Source organism: Dendrobium catenatum, unplaced genomic scaffold (genome assembly GCF_001605985.2).
Source record: "Dendrobium catenatum unplaced genomic scaffold, ASM160598v2 fragScaff_scaffold_655, whole genome shotgun sequence".
NCBI classification, from domain to species: Eukaryota; Viridiplantae; Streptophyta; class Magnoliopsida; order Asparagales; family Orchidaceae; genus Dendrobium; species Dendrobium catenatum.
In genome coordinates, this window is record NW_021319117.1 from 79,683 (window position 1) to 96,078 (window position 16,396).

Sequence of the window (16,396 nt, forward strand, 5' to 3'; positions counted from 1 at the left end):
TTTACCAATCAAATGCTACATTTTTTAAGGATCATTTAAGCTAACTAAAACAAACTCATATACACAATTATTAGCTAACACTTCCAACTTCCAACCAACAGATCAAAATATTCTCCATATCAAATGCTACATTCATTCACACCAAAAATTTGGAACAACATTTAACCATTACAAAGCTCATTTAGCCAGTTCTCCCAATACATACAATTCTTCCCGAAAACCTTCATCAACTAGAATTCTATTACCTTAACCAAGCTACAACCATATATTCCTTTAGAAAAAACTCAGTAAATAACTCATAATATCACCATTATTTTCTCACATTATTGCCATTCAGTCGGCAACAATCTACCCAAACACTAGAGATAACACATACACCTCATCTATAGAGAGTTTGCAAGTTCTACAAGGAATACAGAACCAGCCTCTCATGAAGAGATTTTATACCATTTCATTAAACTTAATCCCCCCATGGTGTAGAGACCTCTAATGAGTAGGAATTCCAGTCTTTTCTGCTCTTCTTCTAAATATCAGCATGGTGGGTGCGAGTTGTTGGAGCTTCTCCATGGCTGTCCAATGGCATGTACTGTGCCATGATAGCACGAATCTCCGAGTCCATGTAACTCTGTAACATATCAAGAAAATAAGGAATCATTGGACAGTGCGTTGGATGAAGAGAAGCCATGAGTACTCCTTAAAATGAAGTTTTACTAGAAGAAACACATTGCACTTGTGGTAGAAAGAGACAAAGGCTTTGTTTGGGGCGACTTTCTTGTTGCTTCTTAAAGAAGCTTTCTAGTAGCAAAATTTTAATTTTTTAACTAGAAAGCTGCTTTAAGAAGCAGCAAAAAAGCCATCCCAAACAAAGCCAAAATTTCAAGAAAATGGGAGCTGTAATCTGGTTTTAAGATTGTTTACCCGGATCCTGTACTTGTAGACTGCGTATCCTCCAACTCCAGCTACAGCTAAGCCAAGGAAAATGAGCCACAAGAAGCTCCAGCTAAGCTCTGCAGTTGCCTTCTTGCCTGTAACTCATTTTACAACGTGATAACATAGGTTGTTTAGGATGTGTGGGTAGCAATAGTAAAAGATAGCTTAGGTTGGTTGATTGCACATGATCTCAATAAAAAAGAAAATTATAGGGACTCAATATCCATGAAGCATACAAACTGGCATAAGGAATCGAAATAGGGAAAAAAGTTTAAAATAATCCACCTATTATTCTAATGCGACCAACTTAGCCTCAAAGTATTGCATTTCTCCAATTTAACTCATCGTGTATATAAACTTGATATCAAATAGTCCCTCGGGGGATTAAATTGGAATAAATTTCATATCCAATTCACATCAATTTCTAATTGAGGGATCATTTGGGATCAATTTTATGATGAACTGGATGATCATTTTATGATGAATTGGATTGGACTGTTCAACTATACAAGATTGATCTCAAATGAGTACCTAAGGGATTAAATTGAGATCAATTTTGAATAGTTGGACTATATTCGGATCAATTTTGTATAGTTGGACTATATTCGGATCAATTTTGTATCCGAATATCCATATTTCTCAACCTAATGGCCATTTGGGATCTATTTTAGACAATCGAATTAGACCACGCTACTATAGAAAATTATTCTCAAATAGTCCCTCAGGGAATAAAATATACAATTAAATTGAGATCAATTTTGTATCCCAATTCATATCAATATCCAATCGAGAGGGCTAAATTGTGATCAATTTTATATGATTTAAATACTAACTTGACTACATATGAATAATCAGGAGACTATTTTGGACTTTTCCCAAACAAAATATATACATGATGCATAGAAACAGGTATACTGAAACAAAATATACTCACTTATACAGGTATCATGCTCTGCCATGTACAGAAGATCACCACGGCAGCTGCATTCATAACTTCCCCATGTGTTCTTACATTTGCAATCTCGGCATTGGCAGGCAATCTTTTCTTTACATTCATTCACATCTGCAACAACCAGATTTAGATTTTAGAATAGCTGTAACAAAATTAGTAGCTGCATCAAAAGCAAAGGCAGCTACTATAATTTCATAGAACCAAAAAAGGGAGACCAACAACAAAAATTTGAAAGGCACAGATTGATTAGCTGAAAGAAGGCCACAATATGGCTCCAAGCCACCATATTTTTCAAAATAGAAAATATATAAATAAGCACCTTCACAAGTTTTAACTCCATCACCCTTGAAGCCTAAAGGGCACTTGCATCCATTTTCTTGATATTCCTGCATTGTAAATCTTAACTGCTTAGAATGGAACCACAAAGAGCATTCCATTAAAAAAATTAACTACCTATACAAACTTACAGCACAGGCAGAGAATGTTGTGCCGTCTTTACTTCCCTTCCAACACCCTCCATTATTAATATCACATCGTCCCGATCCAGAAGCTGTACAAGACAAGATACATGCCGCCTATGATTTTTAGGAGTTTAAAATCACATCAAGGTCTCCATGGCTCTCTATATTATAGGATAATCACAAGTTGTAACCAATTAAGTTTGTCAATAAACTGATAATATAGGTGAAGATGAAAGCCAGATGATTTATAATACAAACACAATACAAATCATCAATGCTCAACAGCTATAGGAATTCCAATGAAATTCGTCTCCAACCATGATTACCATTTCACTAAAAGTTACAAGGTTAGCTCATCAAAGGACATATAACAATGAGTCTACATGCTCTTGCAAGATATTGGGATGTTGACCAGTTGATAGAAAGAGGTTTGACATTAACTTGAGCCTGAGGGAATCCAAGTAATATCTTGAAGGCATATGTGGGCTCCGAAAATTCGGCCCCAGCCTCCGCCTGTTGTGCTTTTCTTCGGGGGAGTTTTAACGGATTAAGTTCTGGGGTAAATTTTAGAAAGGCAGATGGGTTTGTAGATAAGACACTACCCAGAGATTTCGCCCTCATTTTGCGAGGAGTTTATAATTTGAGTTTTGGTTTCCTATAGGCGCAAGCCCCTATAGTTAATTACCCCTCCCGTTTGCGAGGACTTTATGATCTGAGTTCTGGTTTTCTATAGGCGCAAGCCCCTATAGTTAATTACCCCTTCCGATAACGAGAGAGAACTTTCGATTAAGGTTAGTCGTCAATCAGATATGTAGAGATATGTGTTATCTGGAATATAATAGCACCATTGGGATTATGTATTTGGAAATGTTGAAGATTTGATATTTAAAATTTAAAATTTTCACCATCTTGCACTTAAAGTGGATGGTGGGAGAATGGATGATAGACCCAATCAAGATCCCATGGTTCCGTCATCCCGGGCCATCTTGGACCTTGGTCTACTGAGTCAGAGGAGGTAGTCGACCCAACCTGACAGAAGGATCCTTATCGACAACCATGAGTTGCTTTGTCCAAGGGGACCTTGTAGACCTGGGGTGAATATTTGCCTAAGGGGACAAATTTGAATCCGCCTTAGCTAACAATGAGCTTCGTGATATATTGATTATATCCTATTGTTTCATATTTTAAAGATTTGATATCACTAAGGAACGTATTGGTTCTGGCTATAATCGATATCTCGTTGTGCCATTTGGCGGCAAAACCACTTAGTTTAGAGGGCCCCGGGTCATAACCGTTTATCATGCGGTGCAATTTGGGGGCAAAATCACCGGTTAGAGGACACGTACCACGCCTTTACTGGCAGGAGATTATTTGAAAATAGATTCTACTGATATTTTCGACTAGGCATTAGCTTTATGTGAGTTGAAGTAAATTTTAATTCGTCCACCCTAAAAAACTGTTGCGGAGAGTGAATGGATTTTGCTTTAAGTGTTTGATAGTGTTGAATTTCACTTTTAAATATTTAGTTGGATTTTCGTGGATATTTAGGTGGAGCTTTGAATATTAGAATCACCACTCCGGTAAAAAAATAATAATAAAAAATAGAATCACCCATTCGGTTGAAATTTATGTTCAACACGGCTATCATCGGAGTGTTTGGGGATCATTTTCATATATAGCTTGAACCTTGTGAACTCTATCAAGCTCTCGACAGAGGATCTGGTTTCATAGGCTTTATGCCTTTGTTGATGAATTTTCTTCGTTGGAGGACTTGAGGCCTCATATGAATGTATAAAATTAGAAATTTCTCTGACCGTATATCTGTTTGATAATTTGGGCCATGTTGACTCCTATCTATTCAAATAGAATGAATGAGCTCAAACTACGTTCATTTATTGACCCGCTCAGCATCCCTAGACGTTGCGTGTATACCCATAATACGCTCGTTGGGGCCCATATGAGTGTTTGGGGGCATTTTATAATTATTTACTGAACCTTGTCAACACCTACTTACCTGTTTAGGAGGATTAGATTCAAATTGGATTCATCATTTGACCCGCACAGCATCTCTAGACGTCGTGTGCGTACCCATAACATGCTCGTCATGGCCCATGCGGGTGTGTAATTGCATATGCCCTTATGTGTACTTATGTGCATACATATTACAATGCATGTGCGAGGGCATTCTAGAATATTTCAGTTGTGCACGCAACTGCCATTTGAGAGTTTAAACACCTTCTGTCCACTTGTATAAGTGTTGCGAATCCGGTGGCGTGGCGTACGGCTTATGGATTGAGTTGTTTGCTGCTTTGTATAGGTAGACTGTCGTGCACTACTTATTGCTTTCTGCATGTGGATTACAGCACACTAATAAATCTCCTACTTTTACTTGTAGATGCTTGCACCATAATGAGCTTTTGTGCTTGCTTGAAAATAGTTTGTTGTGTATGACGGGCCCTACTGTAGTAGCTCGTAGGCATTTGAATTTTGTTGCATGTTATTTGTTCATGATTGCAATGGAGTAATGTATTTATTCAACATTGAACAGTAATGGATCGTAAGAAGTGTCATATCATTCATTTCCTTCGGCTACGGCAGCTTGCAGGAGTGTAGGTATCTTGTATGTATAGCAGGTATACAGTCATTACTCACAGATAACATGTCGCATGAATACCTAATGTTGGTCGTAGAAAGGATCCGAAGTTTACTGAACATTTCTCGTAGTCACTCATAGGTGGAATACTGCATGCATAATGAACCTTTTACGCTCACTTGTGAGTATACTGTAATGTCTTCCGCCATCTATGACCCTTCATAAGCATTTGCGGATGGATATGTTAGGGACTATCGTGTCTCTTTACATTTGTGGATTGATTAATTTTCACCATTCATTATGATAGATGCTCACTGACGTTTGCATGATCTATGTATATGATATACACATACATTGCTCATTGTCTACTATTTCCTTTTGTATCACGCTTCTGGCTAGCGGATTTTCTACAAACAACTCGTAGGAACTTATATGCCTGCATGTCGACTTATATCATTGATATCCACTTGCAATCAACAAAATACACTTTTCACTTATCTATAAGGGTTTGTCATGTTGACCTACAAACTCATGTTTGAAGATATGTTCATTACAACTTCTTTGTAGTTTGGCAAGTATCCACTGCATTTGTTTGCATATACTTCATTGTTGTTCACAAACAACCACAGGTCTCCTATAGCAGCTTGAGGATGGTCTGTTGTGTGTATTTACAAGCCATTTGACATCGTTTTTGAGGAGGTGGTCACCTTGCAAGTTCTTTACTCACACTATTCTTCTAAGGAGTCAGAACATTCACTAAGCATTTTTCAGTGAATTGATCCCTTATGTATTTTTGTTGTTACTTGCATGTGATCCGTATCAATTCACTGAAATAGATCCTCACCAATAATAAAAAAGAGTGGCACACAAAAATGACACATGCACTATAGGCGTATCGTACTACTTACAAGACGAAGAAAAAAGACACTCCCTACTCACTAGTGTTTGGGGTTGAAACTGTATTACCATTGGAGATTGAGCTTCCATCACTCCGTGTAGCCATCCAATACGATCTAACTAAAGACCAAAATGCTTGATTGAGAATGGAAGAACTCGACGTGCTCGATAAAGTCAGACTACAAGCTCAACAGAACTTGAAAATCTATCGGACAAGGATGACGAAATCATTTGATCAAATAGTGCGAAAAATTTGTTGAGCTGTTGAGAATGTCAATCATCCCACACCAAAAAATTGGCGAAAATTTTGTGTCAAATGGAAAGGCCCCTTTCGTCATAGAGAATGTGTACCTACGAGGAGCTTATCAATTGATTGACTTAGACGGTCAGAGGCGCATGCAACGGATTAACGGTCGATACTTGAAGAAGCATTATATATAGGTATAAATATGTATTTAAAATTTTATTATTTATTTCACATGTGCCTGCTAGCATATGTACCACATATGTTTTGAAATTCTCTTTTAATACAACAATGTATTTAAAAAAAAATATTATTTTATTATTATATATATTTTTTGAAATTCGCGTATTTACCTCAAAATTTGTGTCGATCTCGCCGAACAATCATGATTGAACAAGTTAATAGTGTATTTAGGGTATTATCGATGTTCCGATCGCAACAGCGCAGTCCATTTCGCGCTCGGACGTCGTTTGAGCAATGTCGAATGAACTTTTCCTTAAAATTTATGCTTTGCCTTGGGATTCGTGCCACCACCTCGATCGATCCCAATTAATTAAATAAGATATATATTTTAAGTGTCGACGATATTCTGAACACAATGATGAAGTCTGTTTGTCAATCGGGTATTGTTTGACTAGAGTCACGCTTTAATTTCGGGTGTCGGTCGTCCCTTTTGACCGATTTCATCCAATTCGACTGCGAGGGGCCTCGACCTAGCAGAATTTGATAGTTTGATTGGGATGTCACTGTTCGTTCAACGTTCGGAGGTCATTTGACCGTTCAAGTGGTGCGTCATATCAATCTGCGCACTGCTTGATTCGCCACTTTCGTCCTTTTTATGCTTAGTTTGAGTTATAGGGGTCAACATAGAGAAAAGCATGTGTAGGTCATTTTTCGGTGCACTAAGAGCACCAAAAGCTGAGTTTTGGAGGATTTTGAGTTTAAAAGGAATTATACATTTGCAAGGTGGTGACGGCGATGATGTTAGTGATGAGTGACAACTAAAATGCACGTGTTTTCTCTCTTTTTCTTTTTCTTCTCTCTTTTTTTTTTAATAATAATATTAATAGTAAAGGGTAATAATATTAATAACTAATAATATTAGTTAATAATAATAATTAAGATAATGATTAATAATAAATAATGATAATAAAAGGGTTGTTGGAGAGTGGTTGTTGAGGCTTGAGGGGAAGCTAGGGCTGCATATTTTGAATGGCTATAGGAAATGAGGGAGATTAAGTGAGGTTGTTGTTTGGGGAGTGTAGTGAGGCTATTATAGGGGAGAGGTGAATGAAAAGCGGATGGTTTTTTTTTGAAGGAAAATGCACGCAGTGGAGGTTGAAGCTCGATCCAGGAGTTTGAGATCGGCACAGTAGCCGGCTATGCTTGGTCGGGTGGCCTGGATCGGATAGAGGGCAGCTAGATGTTAGATTGAGTGGCTTCAATAGACGACGAATTGGAGTTCGGCTGCAAAATGTTTTGATAGAGTGCTCGGCAGCTGTGTGGGCTGGCTGCAACCTTAGAGGTGTGAGTCGAGATGGCTATGGGAGATCAGAAGGCTAATGTACGGCTTGGGTGAGGCTTCGGCTTCGGTCGAAGTGAGCGTCCAATTGGAGGCCTGGTCTCGGCCGGGCTTGGAAGCTTTGATCGGGCTTTAACGAGAGGTGGTCGGGTCAACTGGAGCTAAAGATTCATAGGGATTGTGAATGTGCTTGGAGTTGCGGCTGGGAAGCTGCAAGGAGTTAGAGGATCAATAGGGTCTTGAGTTTTGGTCGGAGTCGGATGGTTTGTTGGTAACGGATGGCTTCGGTCGGGTAGTAGATTCATGAGAGGAAGCAATGGAGTGTCCATGGATTTCAGCTTGTGAGAGAGGTGGGTTCAGATGTTATAGTTCAGCACAGTGAAGGAGATTGGAGATCGTTTGTAGGCTGGAAGCTCAGTGTGTGGGAAGAAAGACCGAAGGCTCCCTCTCAATTTCTCTTTTATCATTCGATCAGGAGTGCAATTGAGGCGAACACGAAGAGACGGTTTTGCGCCGGATTGAGCAAGATTTTCACAGAAAATCGGGATGGGCCTCCATTTGTGCATGGATTTCGGCAGGGATTCAAGCGGAGGTAATAATGATTTTTTTTTAATTTTTTATTTATGAGGTCAACAATGTTTAATTTGGAATATAAAAGATATTTATCCACTTTTCACAGTGGGTAGCTGCTGAATGACATGAAATTGAATGCATTTCCTCATTCAAGCAGTAAAATTCCAATCCCAAGAATGTAGAAACAAAATAAAACAAAAAGGAGATGCAAATCCTCACTTCAACAACAATCTTCCTCAAAGCTTTCCATACTTTCTCATGAATAGCAGATTTGTGTGCAGTGCCATGGGTCCTAGGAATCCTATTACAAATTGCAGGCTTGCTATTTCTCAGCCAGGTTATAACTAAGAACATAGCACAATTTTATTTTCCTAAATAAAATTTAATTTCAATCACATATCCTAGAACATTATAGTTTCTCAAATAGGTTACGCTAAAAATCGTACCTTTACAATGTGTATACCCATCACCAACAAACTTTACACCATTGACAACAGGACATTCACATACTCTTCCACGGAAAGTATCCTGCAATTTACAAGTCCACTGATGAATTAAAACTTCATGTAAAAACTTGAACATTTCAAATTTATAAAACTCTGAAAATACCTTGCAGGCAGAAATATTAGCTTCCTTGTCCTTCCAGCATCCACCATTGTTTTCCAAGCATTCATTTGTCTGGATGTCTATTAAAAAATTAATGAAGATAAGTACCCAACCGGAAAAAAAGATACTGCAAACAAAAGAATTTCAAAAGATCTAGTAAAAAAAACCCATCTTTACTCCAAAAATTCATACCAACCTTCCTTCAAACACACAGCAGGCTCTGTTGTTTCCTGAAAACCAGCACAGATTGCTTTAAGCACAGCACTCTTGTCCAACTTGCCTGTAATCAAGAAGACAATATGCTATTGACTCTAATGATGATGACGATGATATTCCACAAATTTAATGAAATCACACTACATTCACAAGAAATAAATTCAAGCAAACCTCGGTACTGCCGGTTGTTTATGACAAGTGTTGGCAGGATAGTAACATCCCCACGGGACTTCTTCCCAATCTGAAAGAACAAAATAATTATGAACATAAGAGAAAAGATGAAAGAATTTGTAAGAGAACATAATCACATTAACAATACTTATGCGGTAGAGACTCAAATTTTCCTGACCTGCGCATCTTGTTCAGCCTTCAGCATGGGATTGTCTTCATCAGCCTCAGGATCTCCAATACAACTATTTACTTTCTTCAGATCAACACCTGCGGGAAGAAAATAAAACAGATCATCGCTTGAAACACAAAAATCAACCTATTCACATAGATTGCTTAAAATTCTGACCAAGCAACCCCAATGAGTTTGAAAAAATTATCCACATACCCAATGTGTTGATTACATCTTCAGCACATTCCTTGGTGTATTTCTTGTCTTTCATTGGGCACCTAATGGAGAAGTCAGTTACATAATCCCACCAAAGCCATGGCTTTCCACTTTCATTGGCAACTTTAAACAAGCAGACCTGTCTGAGATTCTGGATCACAACATCCCTCCCATCATATCCTTTGCTGAAATCCTGTTCGGGATCAGGGGCACAGTACCTTCCATGGTTGATGCATTGAGATTTGCATTGCTTGCTCAAAATGAAAACTTCAGGGCAATACCAAGTAATATAATGTGGTGTGAATTGAGTGTAACCCTTTTTCTCAAGTATTTGTGCTGCACCTTTAAAAGTTCTAACGAAGTCTATTTGGCTGTCACATTTGGGGCCACATTCATCATTGCTGTTAGTCCAGAGCTCATACTCAACACGGTCATCAGGATGAGGTAAGGATTCCCTCCAATCTAGATTGACACTGACCATTTCTCCATCCACCAGGGCTTTCTTAAGACCATCCCCAAAGCTTTTACTAATAAGTACAGATGGGATGGATATATTTTGTAAATAATCTCCGCGAGCACTGTCTTCTTCAGGCGTGTCCATTGTGATCAATGGTTCCTCCTTGTCATCAGCAACAAGAATTGCAGCAGCTCCTGCATTCTGTGCGTTCCAAGCTTTTGTTGTAAAATAGCAATCTGTCCATAACCATAAACAAATTGCTTAAATTAAAAGTAAATCTAAACAAATAAATATGTCAAGAGACAATGAAGTCTTCCCAACTCTCCAAGGATTTGAGTAATGGTGTTCAGATATGAAATTCCATGGATAAATTCACATGAACAAACTAAAGAGGGACTGAAGTTAAATTAGACACACATACGGTCAAAATTAATTTCAATTCAAAAACTTAATATTATAAGTGGGATCAACCACTTGATATTTCTATACATTAATATATTTTTTAACAATTTAATATGGGGCTTAATCCAATACTCTCAGTCTTTAACGAGTTCACCCTCACCGACTGATTTGATTGGGAGGATATTAGAAAGTTTTTTAATCAATAGGGAGTTGTTTAGGAGGTCCTTAATCAAAGGAGGATTTTTTATGAATGTTTAAATTATAATTGGGAGGAAATTATTTATGACAAAAGATCTAATCTGAATCAAAATCTAAGAGGAAATTATTTAAGAAAAATGAGGAGCAATTATTTAGGAAAGTTTTAAACTTTTAATTACAATTGGGAGGGAATGAATCAGGAAAATAAATCTAGTTTGAATTCAAATATGAGAGGGAATTATTTAGGGAATAGGGGCTGATTTGAGAGGGAATTATGAGAGCCTATTTAAGGCTAACAATGAGTGATTTCATGATTATGTTTTTAGTTTGCTGAAATTAGAATTTCTTATGTTGTGAGGGCTTTAGCCTCCGACTAAGGATTTGGGAGAGTTAAATCTTCCTCTCCAATTGAAGATCCAACTGTATCTTGTTATTTTCTTTCATATATCTTGCATTAAAAATAGTTTTGGTGTGTTCTTCCTATTTTCTTATCGTCGTTCACTGATTTCACAGGAATTATATCCACTCCTATCAGATTGTCATGGAAATTACTCACTCTTTGAACTTTGCTCAACTATAGTGTGAGGTTGGTCAAAACTCATGGGAGCTATAAACAATAAACTATTAGGGCAAGTGAACAAAAGGAGGACTATAATTAAGTCAAATACACTAATGGCTAACCCGATTTTAGCCCAAAATGCTTATATTTATCGATAAGTGTCAACAATTTTAGCATTTTTACACTAAATTTTTCAACAACAGACATTGGACCAAAACGACTTTTGTGCATCTTAACAAAAATGATATGAACTACTCGATCCCAATACAACCAATGGCTTTAAACCATTTCTTGGTTATTCGGACCAAAAGTAGATAAAAATTAGGCTCGATACATAAAAGGTCAAAACTATTTTTAACCCAAAAGCTTCAGGGTTTAATAGAGTCAAATCAAGTTGAGTCATAGCTAACTTGAGCTTTGATTGCTAAATTTTAATTAGGCTTCAACCAGGCTTGCTAGATTAACAGTGCGCCCAAGCTCGACTCGGTAATTTTAACTTGCCAAAATTTTGTAACCATGATGGGACCTCACTGCAAAAGTCATTGACAACGAAGGCATTACAATAAGAACTTGTTAGAAAAGGCATTGACAACGAGCTGTAGTTGGATAAAACATCAAATCTGGCGATAGCTTGCAAGAGAGAACATGCATGGTGTGGGCCGCTAGTAGCTTGCTGGAGAATGCTTCTCCACAAGTACTAATTGGAGAAGGTATTGTTGGCTATGGTGTCACGCCAAAGACGGCATTGCAAAGATTGCTCGTTGGAAAAGGCATTGATGGGGCCAGCAATGTTTAAAAAAGAAGAGTTTGTTAGAGGTGAGGCTTGTAATTAAATCTGATAAGTTTACCCATGTTTATGAATGTGTGATGAGAATTTATTCCATATGGCAGAAACAAGAAGATTTTAGAGCCTCTTCAAGCTAACTTGTGAGCTAACGAGTTGAGCCTCTTGAAGCTCGAAATGTTCTTCATGCATTCTACCGAATATAGGATATCATTAAGATAAACAATGGAAAAGTTGTACAAGCATGATTGTAGAACATCATTCATCAACCTGGTGAATGCAGCTAGGATGTTATGAAGTTTGAATAATATAAACAACCACTAATATAACTCGTGATTGTCTTGGAAAACAAACTTCCATGTATCCATATGATTGATGCACACCTAGTGATAAGCAAATTTGAAATCCAACTTGGTGATGATGGTTATATGCATCAATTAATCTACCAAGTGGTCAATCAGTGGTAGTGAATAATGACTTTTTGCCATTATTTAATTAAGAGTGAGATAGTTAACACGATCTATTCTCCAACAACTCTACAACTTGCTTTTTGATTTCTTCATTCTTGATGATTGAGTTTCAGTACATTGAAAAGTTTGGTGCTGGAAAGTCTAAGATTAACCGGATATCATACCTTATGGTTTGCTATGATGGCAACCCTTGTACCTCCTAGAAAAAAAGTGGCATATACCTCTTCAAAAATCTTTGTAATTTTAAATCACTAGCGTTGTTTAATATAGATAGAGCAATGTTTCTTTCTTCCTTCATGATGGGCTAATTAAAAAAAAGTTTGTTTAAGATTTTTTTTGCCATAATTATAAGTTTAATACACTACTTGATACTAAGACATCCATTATTAGTAAACCATAGTCCTTCAGAAAGTACAACTTCCCTACCAAAGTCATCCAACATCAATAGGAATGGCAAAACAACACTGCATACCTATCATTCAAGTCATATTACCCAAGTAAACTTGAAAAAGACCAAGTGGAACCACCTCATACAATATCTCATCAATGAAGTCATCAATAATTGCAAAATTTCAACTGACATTAGAGATCAATCCTCATGTATGATCTCTTCTAAATCAAACCCAAAGGAATAAGGACCTTGACAAGGTATGATGTCCAACACCAACTTTCGCATCTGAGTAAAAAAAATGAGATTCTTCTGGCATTTGGTGTCAATGATAACATTGATCACCTCTTGCTTGACTTTGATCCAGAGTAAATAATTCTTGTTGTATCCATGCTTGAGAGTGAACCCCGCTGGTATATCCTTCGGTAAAGCCATTAGATATAAGTACAAGTCCACTTGTCTTTGGAACTATGCATTGTGTTATACACGGCAACAACACAAGTCTTTCCTTTCATATACTTCTTCCACTTTTAAGGGATCAGTTTAGAGTACTCCTTCCAGCAATTTTTTCTAGTACAACAACACATGATAATGATTACAAAATTACCTAAAGCATTTAACGTAGAGGTAGAAGCAGGTTTTGGAGCATGCCACTCAATTTTGTTATCGTTTTGATAGATGTAGCCCCTACTCTTTCCAATCTTGATTATTATGCTTTAATATCACCACTAATATACTAGCCCAATTAAGATCAAAAGTTGAAAATAAGTGAAGTTCATTTGCAATTTACAAACAAAGCCCTGAAGTGTACTTCAACAGGGTTACCAAGTCTCAAAGATTAACTCATAAAATAATTGCCTCATATCAGAACTTTGTGGTGTATTCTTGCATAAATTGCTCTTGGCATTGCCTCAAATTATTTCACTTCTTCCAACTACCTTCTACATACTCTCCAAATCATCACTTGATGGTTATTCCTCTTTAGATAGGCATTTCAACATGCCATAGTATGATGCCTTAACTTCAGTCGGGTAAAGGCAACCTTACCATTCGTGTTATACCCTTACAAGGATGGTCTACTAAGACTGATTAATCCATGCATCCAGATTTTCGATATCAACTATCTCTTCATATGTAAAAATTTTAAATTAGGCTTCTACATTGAATGGCTGAATCATTTCTATATGAGCTATAGCCAAATCTATACATCCATCCTCTCTGCACATACTTGTATTTGGAAGGAATGAGGAATATGATATGACCATCTGGTCGTAGTGGTTGGTTATTTGCATTTGCATGCACATCCACTTAATCATGGTGATCGTGTTCTCTGTTATTTTAACCATTTGATTAGCCGAATTTGATGTAGAATCATTACTAGCCATTAATTGATTTTCTTTTCTTCTTTTTTTCCGTCTCTTTCTTGACTTCTAATACAGATTTATATCCCTTCCCTTTTTATACAATGCATTAAGGTTCAATACTCGGATAGTAACTTGATTTGTGCCAAATCTGAATGTAACTTCTTTACTAAAATTGAAATTCTCTTCTTCGTTTTGACTCTCTACTAGTTGTGCACAATACTTCTATTCATTGTGTTCATTCCTCTTGATAATGTTGTTAACAACAAAAGCAGCTTCAAATTGTCCTTGTATGTACTTTGGAATCAACTAACCATTGGATAACATACAGTGGGAGGGTAGCAGCAAAATAACAAAGCTAGCTAGTAATAACCACAACAACCAGCAACATAAATAGGAGCAACAATAACGACATGTAACAGCTTCAACAAACACAAACCTATAGATGCAAGGGACCAATTCCTTTCCATAATGTGCTATAGTGCTCGGGCTCAAGTTCTAACAATTTGAGAAAAAGGTAGGAGAAATATAAGAAAAAAAAAATCTTAATCAATTTCCCCTTGGTTTCCATACAATTCTAAGTCTTTGAAAGGTCAATTACAATAGGAACTGTTCTAAAAAAAAACATCATAAACAAACTCCACAAAGAAAGGAACAACCCTATTTACAAATAACTAACTAGATAAGTTCAAGCTAAATGATAAGTCATACAGGAATTATCCTAAACTAAATTTAAGGCCTGTAGACAACTTTTTGATTACTTTGAATTTCAAACTACAACCATCTTTCATTATTGCTTTATTGCTACTTCTTAGAAATTTTTGTGATAGAAAGTTGATGAGGACATCAAATTTCGCCACGTGTACCATCGTCGGAGACGCAGATCGACGACTATGATCCAAAGCCTTTATTTCTGATTGATTTTGTATTTTATTTATTCTCGCATTTTATTTTCCTATTTTGCCCCTGTGGGTATTGAGTCGCTTCTATAGCCCTAAGGGCATTTGTGTCTTTCTAGCTTTGTCTTAGTTTGGCCTATTTAAAGGAGGCCTCATGCATTGTAATGGGATGATGAATATTGAAATGAAATCTTATTTTTCTTTGCTTGATCTCTAAGTGAGTTAATGAGAGGAGAAGCCTAAGGAGGGTGATTTGCAATACCCGTCAATCTTGATGGATTCCAAGGTTCGCGGTTCTCTTATCTTTCTTTTCTTTTATTTTTCCTTGCATCGAATTCCCTCCCCAAACTTCCCACCCGCCGGCCTCATTCCCCACAAAGTCTTTCTTGGTAATTTTCCCTAACACGAGCCCCTCCCCGTGCCGCCGGTGATGCGGACATCCAACCGTCCATGCCAATCCGAGGAGCTGAAGATCGACGACCGAGATCACTTTATTTTATTTTCATTTATTAAGTGTATTTTAATTTAGTTTCGCCATTTCCCTTTTTTACCCTCTTGTCTTATGTAAGCCCAAGGGGCAAATGTGTATTTTAATTTCTCTTGAGGCCTATATATAGAGGCTCATTCTCTTGTATTAGGATGATGATTATGATGAATGAAAATTTCTACTTTTGATCTCTTTGTGAGTTCATATTTTCTACATCTCTTGGTGAGTTCAACTCTCCTAGATCTCTGTGTGAGTTCTATGGAAAGCCCAAGATGAGGGCAAACGCAATACCCGTCAATCTTTGGAAGAGTCCGAGGTTCGCGGTTCTTACGATCTCTTTGTGAGTTCGTTAGTTATCTCTGTCTTTCTTTCTTTTTGTTTTTGTTCCCTCTTTTGTTCCTAGCCATCGTCTTTCTTCCTCCTCCCCTCTCAACCCCTCGGCCAAACCTCCATACCGAGCTCACCAAAAGCCACCGGCCACCCCTCCAGGAATTCCTCCAAACCGCCGGCCATGGCTCCCTAGCCGTCGGCCTCATCCTTTCCCCTCTCTCCTTGGATTTCCTAATTAGGAGTGCATGATATTAGGAATTAATTTGAAATTCAAATTGTTCAAAATTTGAAATTCAAATTTTTTTCCTAATTTAGCTCACCCATTTTTGGAAAGTGCTCAATTGAAATCATAAACCCATGACAAATTTTGGATTTCAAATTTCAAATTTGAAATTTTTCCCAATTGGGTTTGATCCACATTTGGAAGGATTTAACTCTCCAATTCAAAATTCAAATTTGAATTAGGAGTTAAATGCCCCCTCAATTTCCTCCCTTTAATTCCCCAATTAAA

The 16,396-nt window shown here is 37.3% G+C and overlaps 1 protein-coding gene across 1 annotated transcript in view; it reads right to left on the reverse strand.

Moving 5' to 3' along the window:
* Positions 1-108: 108 nt before the first annotated feature.
* Positions 109-16,396, reverse strand: part of LOC110104562 (vacuolar-sorting receptor 1-like) — a 29,147-nt gene continuing 12,859 nt past the window's right edge. The window contains exons 2-12 of the mRNA XM_020833720.2: positions 9,551-10,243; positions 9,344-9,432; positions 9,166-9,235; positions 8,975-9,058; positions 8,782-8,858; positions 8,619-8,700; positions 2,350-2,432; positions 2,202-2,268; positions 1,865-1,993; positions 919-1,025; positions 109-625 (exon numbers count right to left, since the gene is read on the reverse strand). Coding sequence (XP_020689379.1) covers positions 524-625; positions 919-1,025; positions 1,865-1,993; positions 2,202-2,268; positions 2,350-2,432; positions 8,619-8,700; positions 8,782-8,858; positions 8,975-9,058; positions 9,166-9,235; positions 9,344-9,432; positions 9,551-10,243 — 1,583 coding nt within the window. The 3' untranslated portion in view covers positions 109-523. The remainder of the gene's footprint in view (positions 626-918; positions 1,026-1,864; positions 1,994-2,201; positions 2,269-2,349; positions 2,433-8,618; positions 8,701-8,781; positions 8,859-8,974; positions 9,059-9,165; positions 9,236-9,343; positions 9,433-9,550; positions 10,244-16,396) is intronic.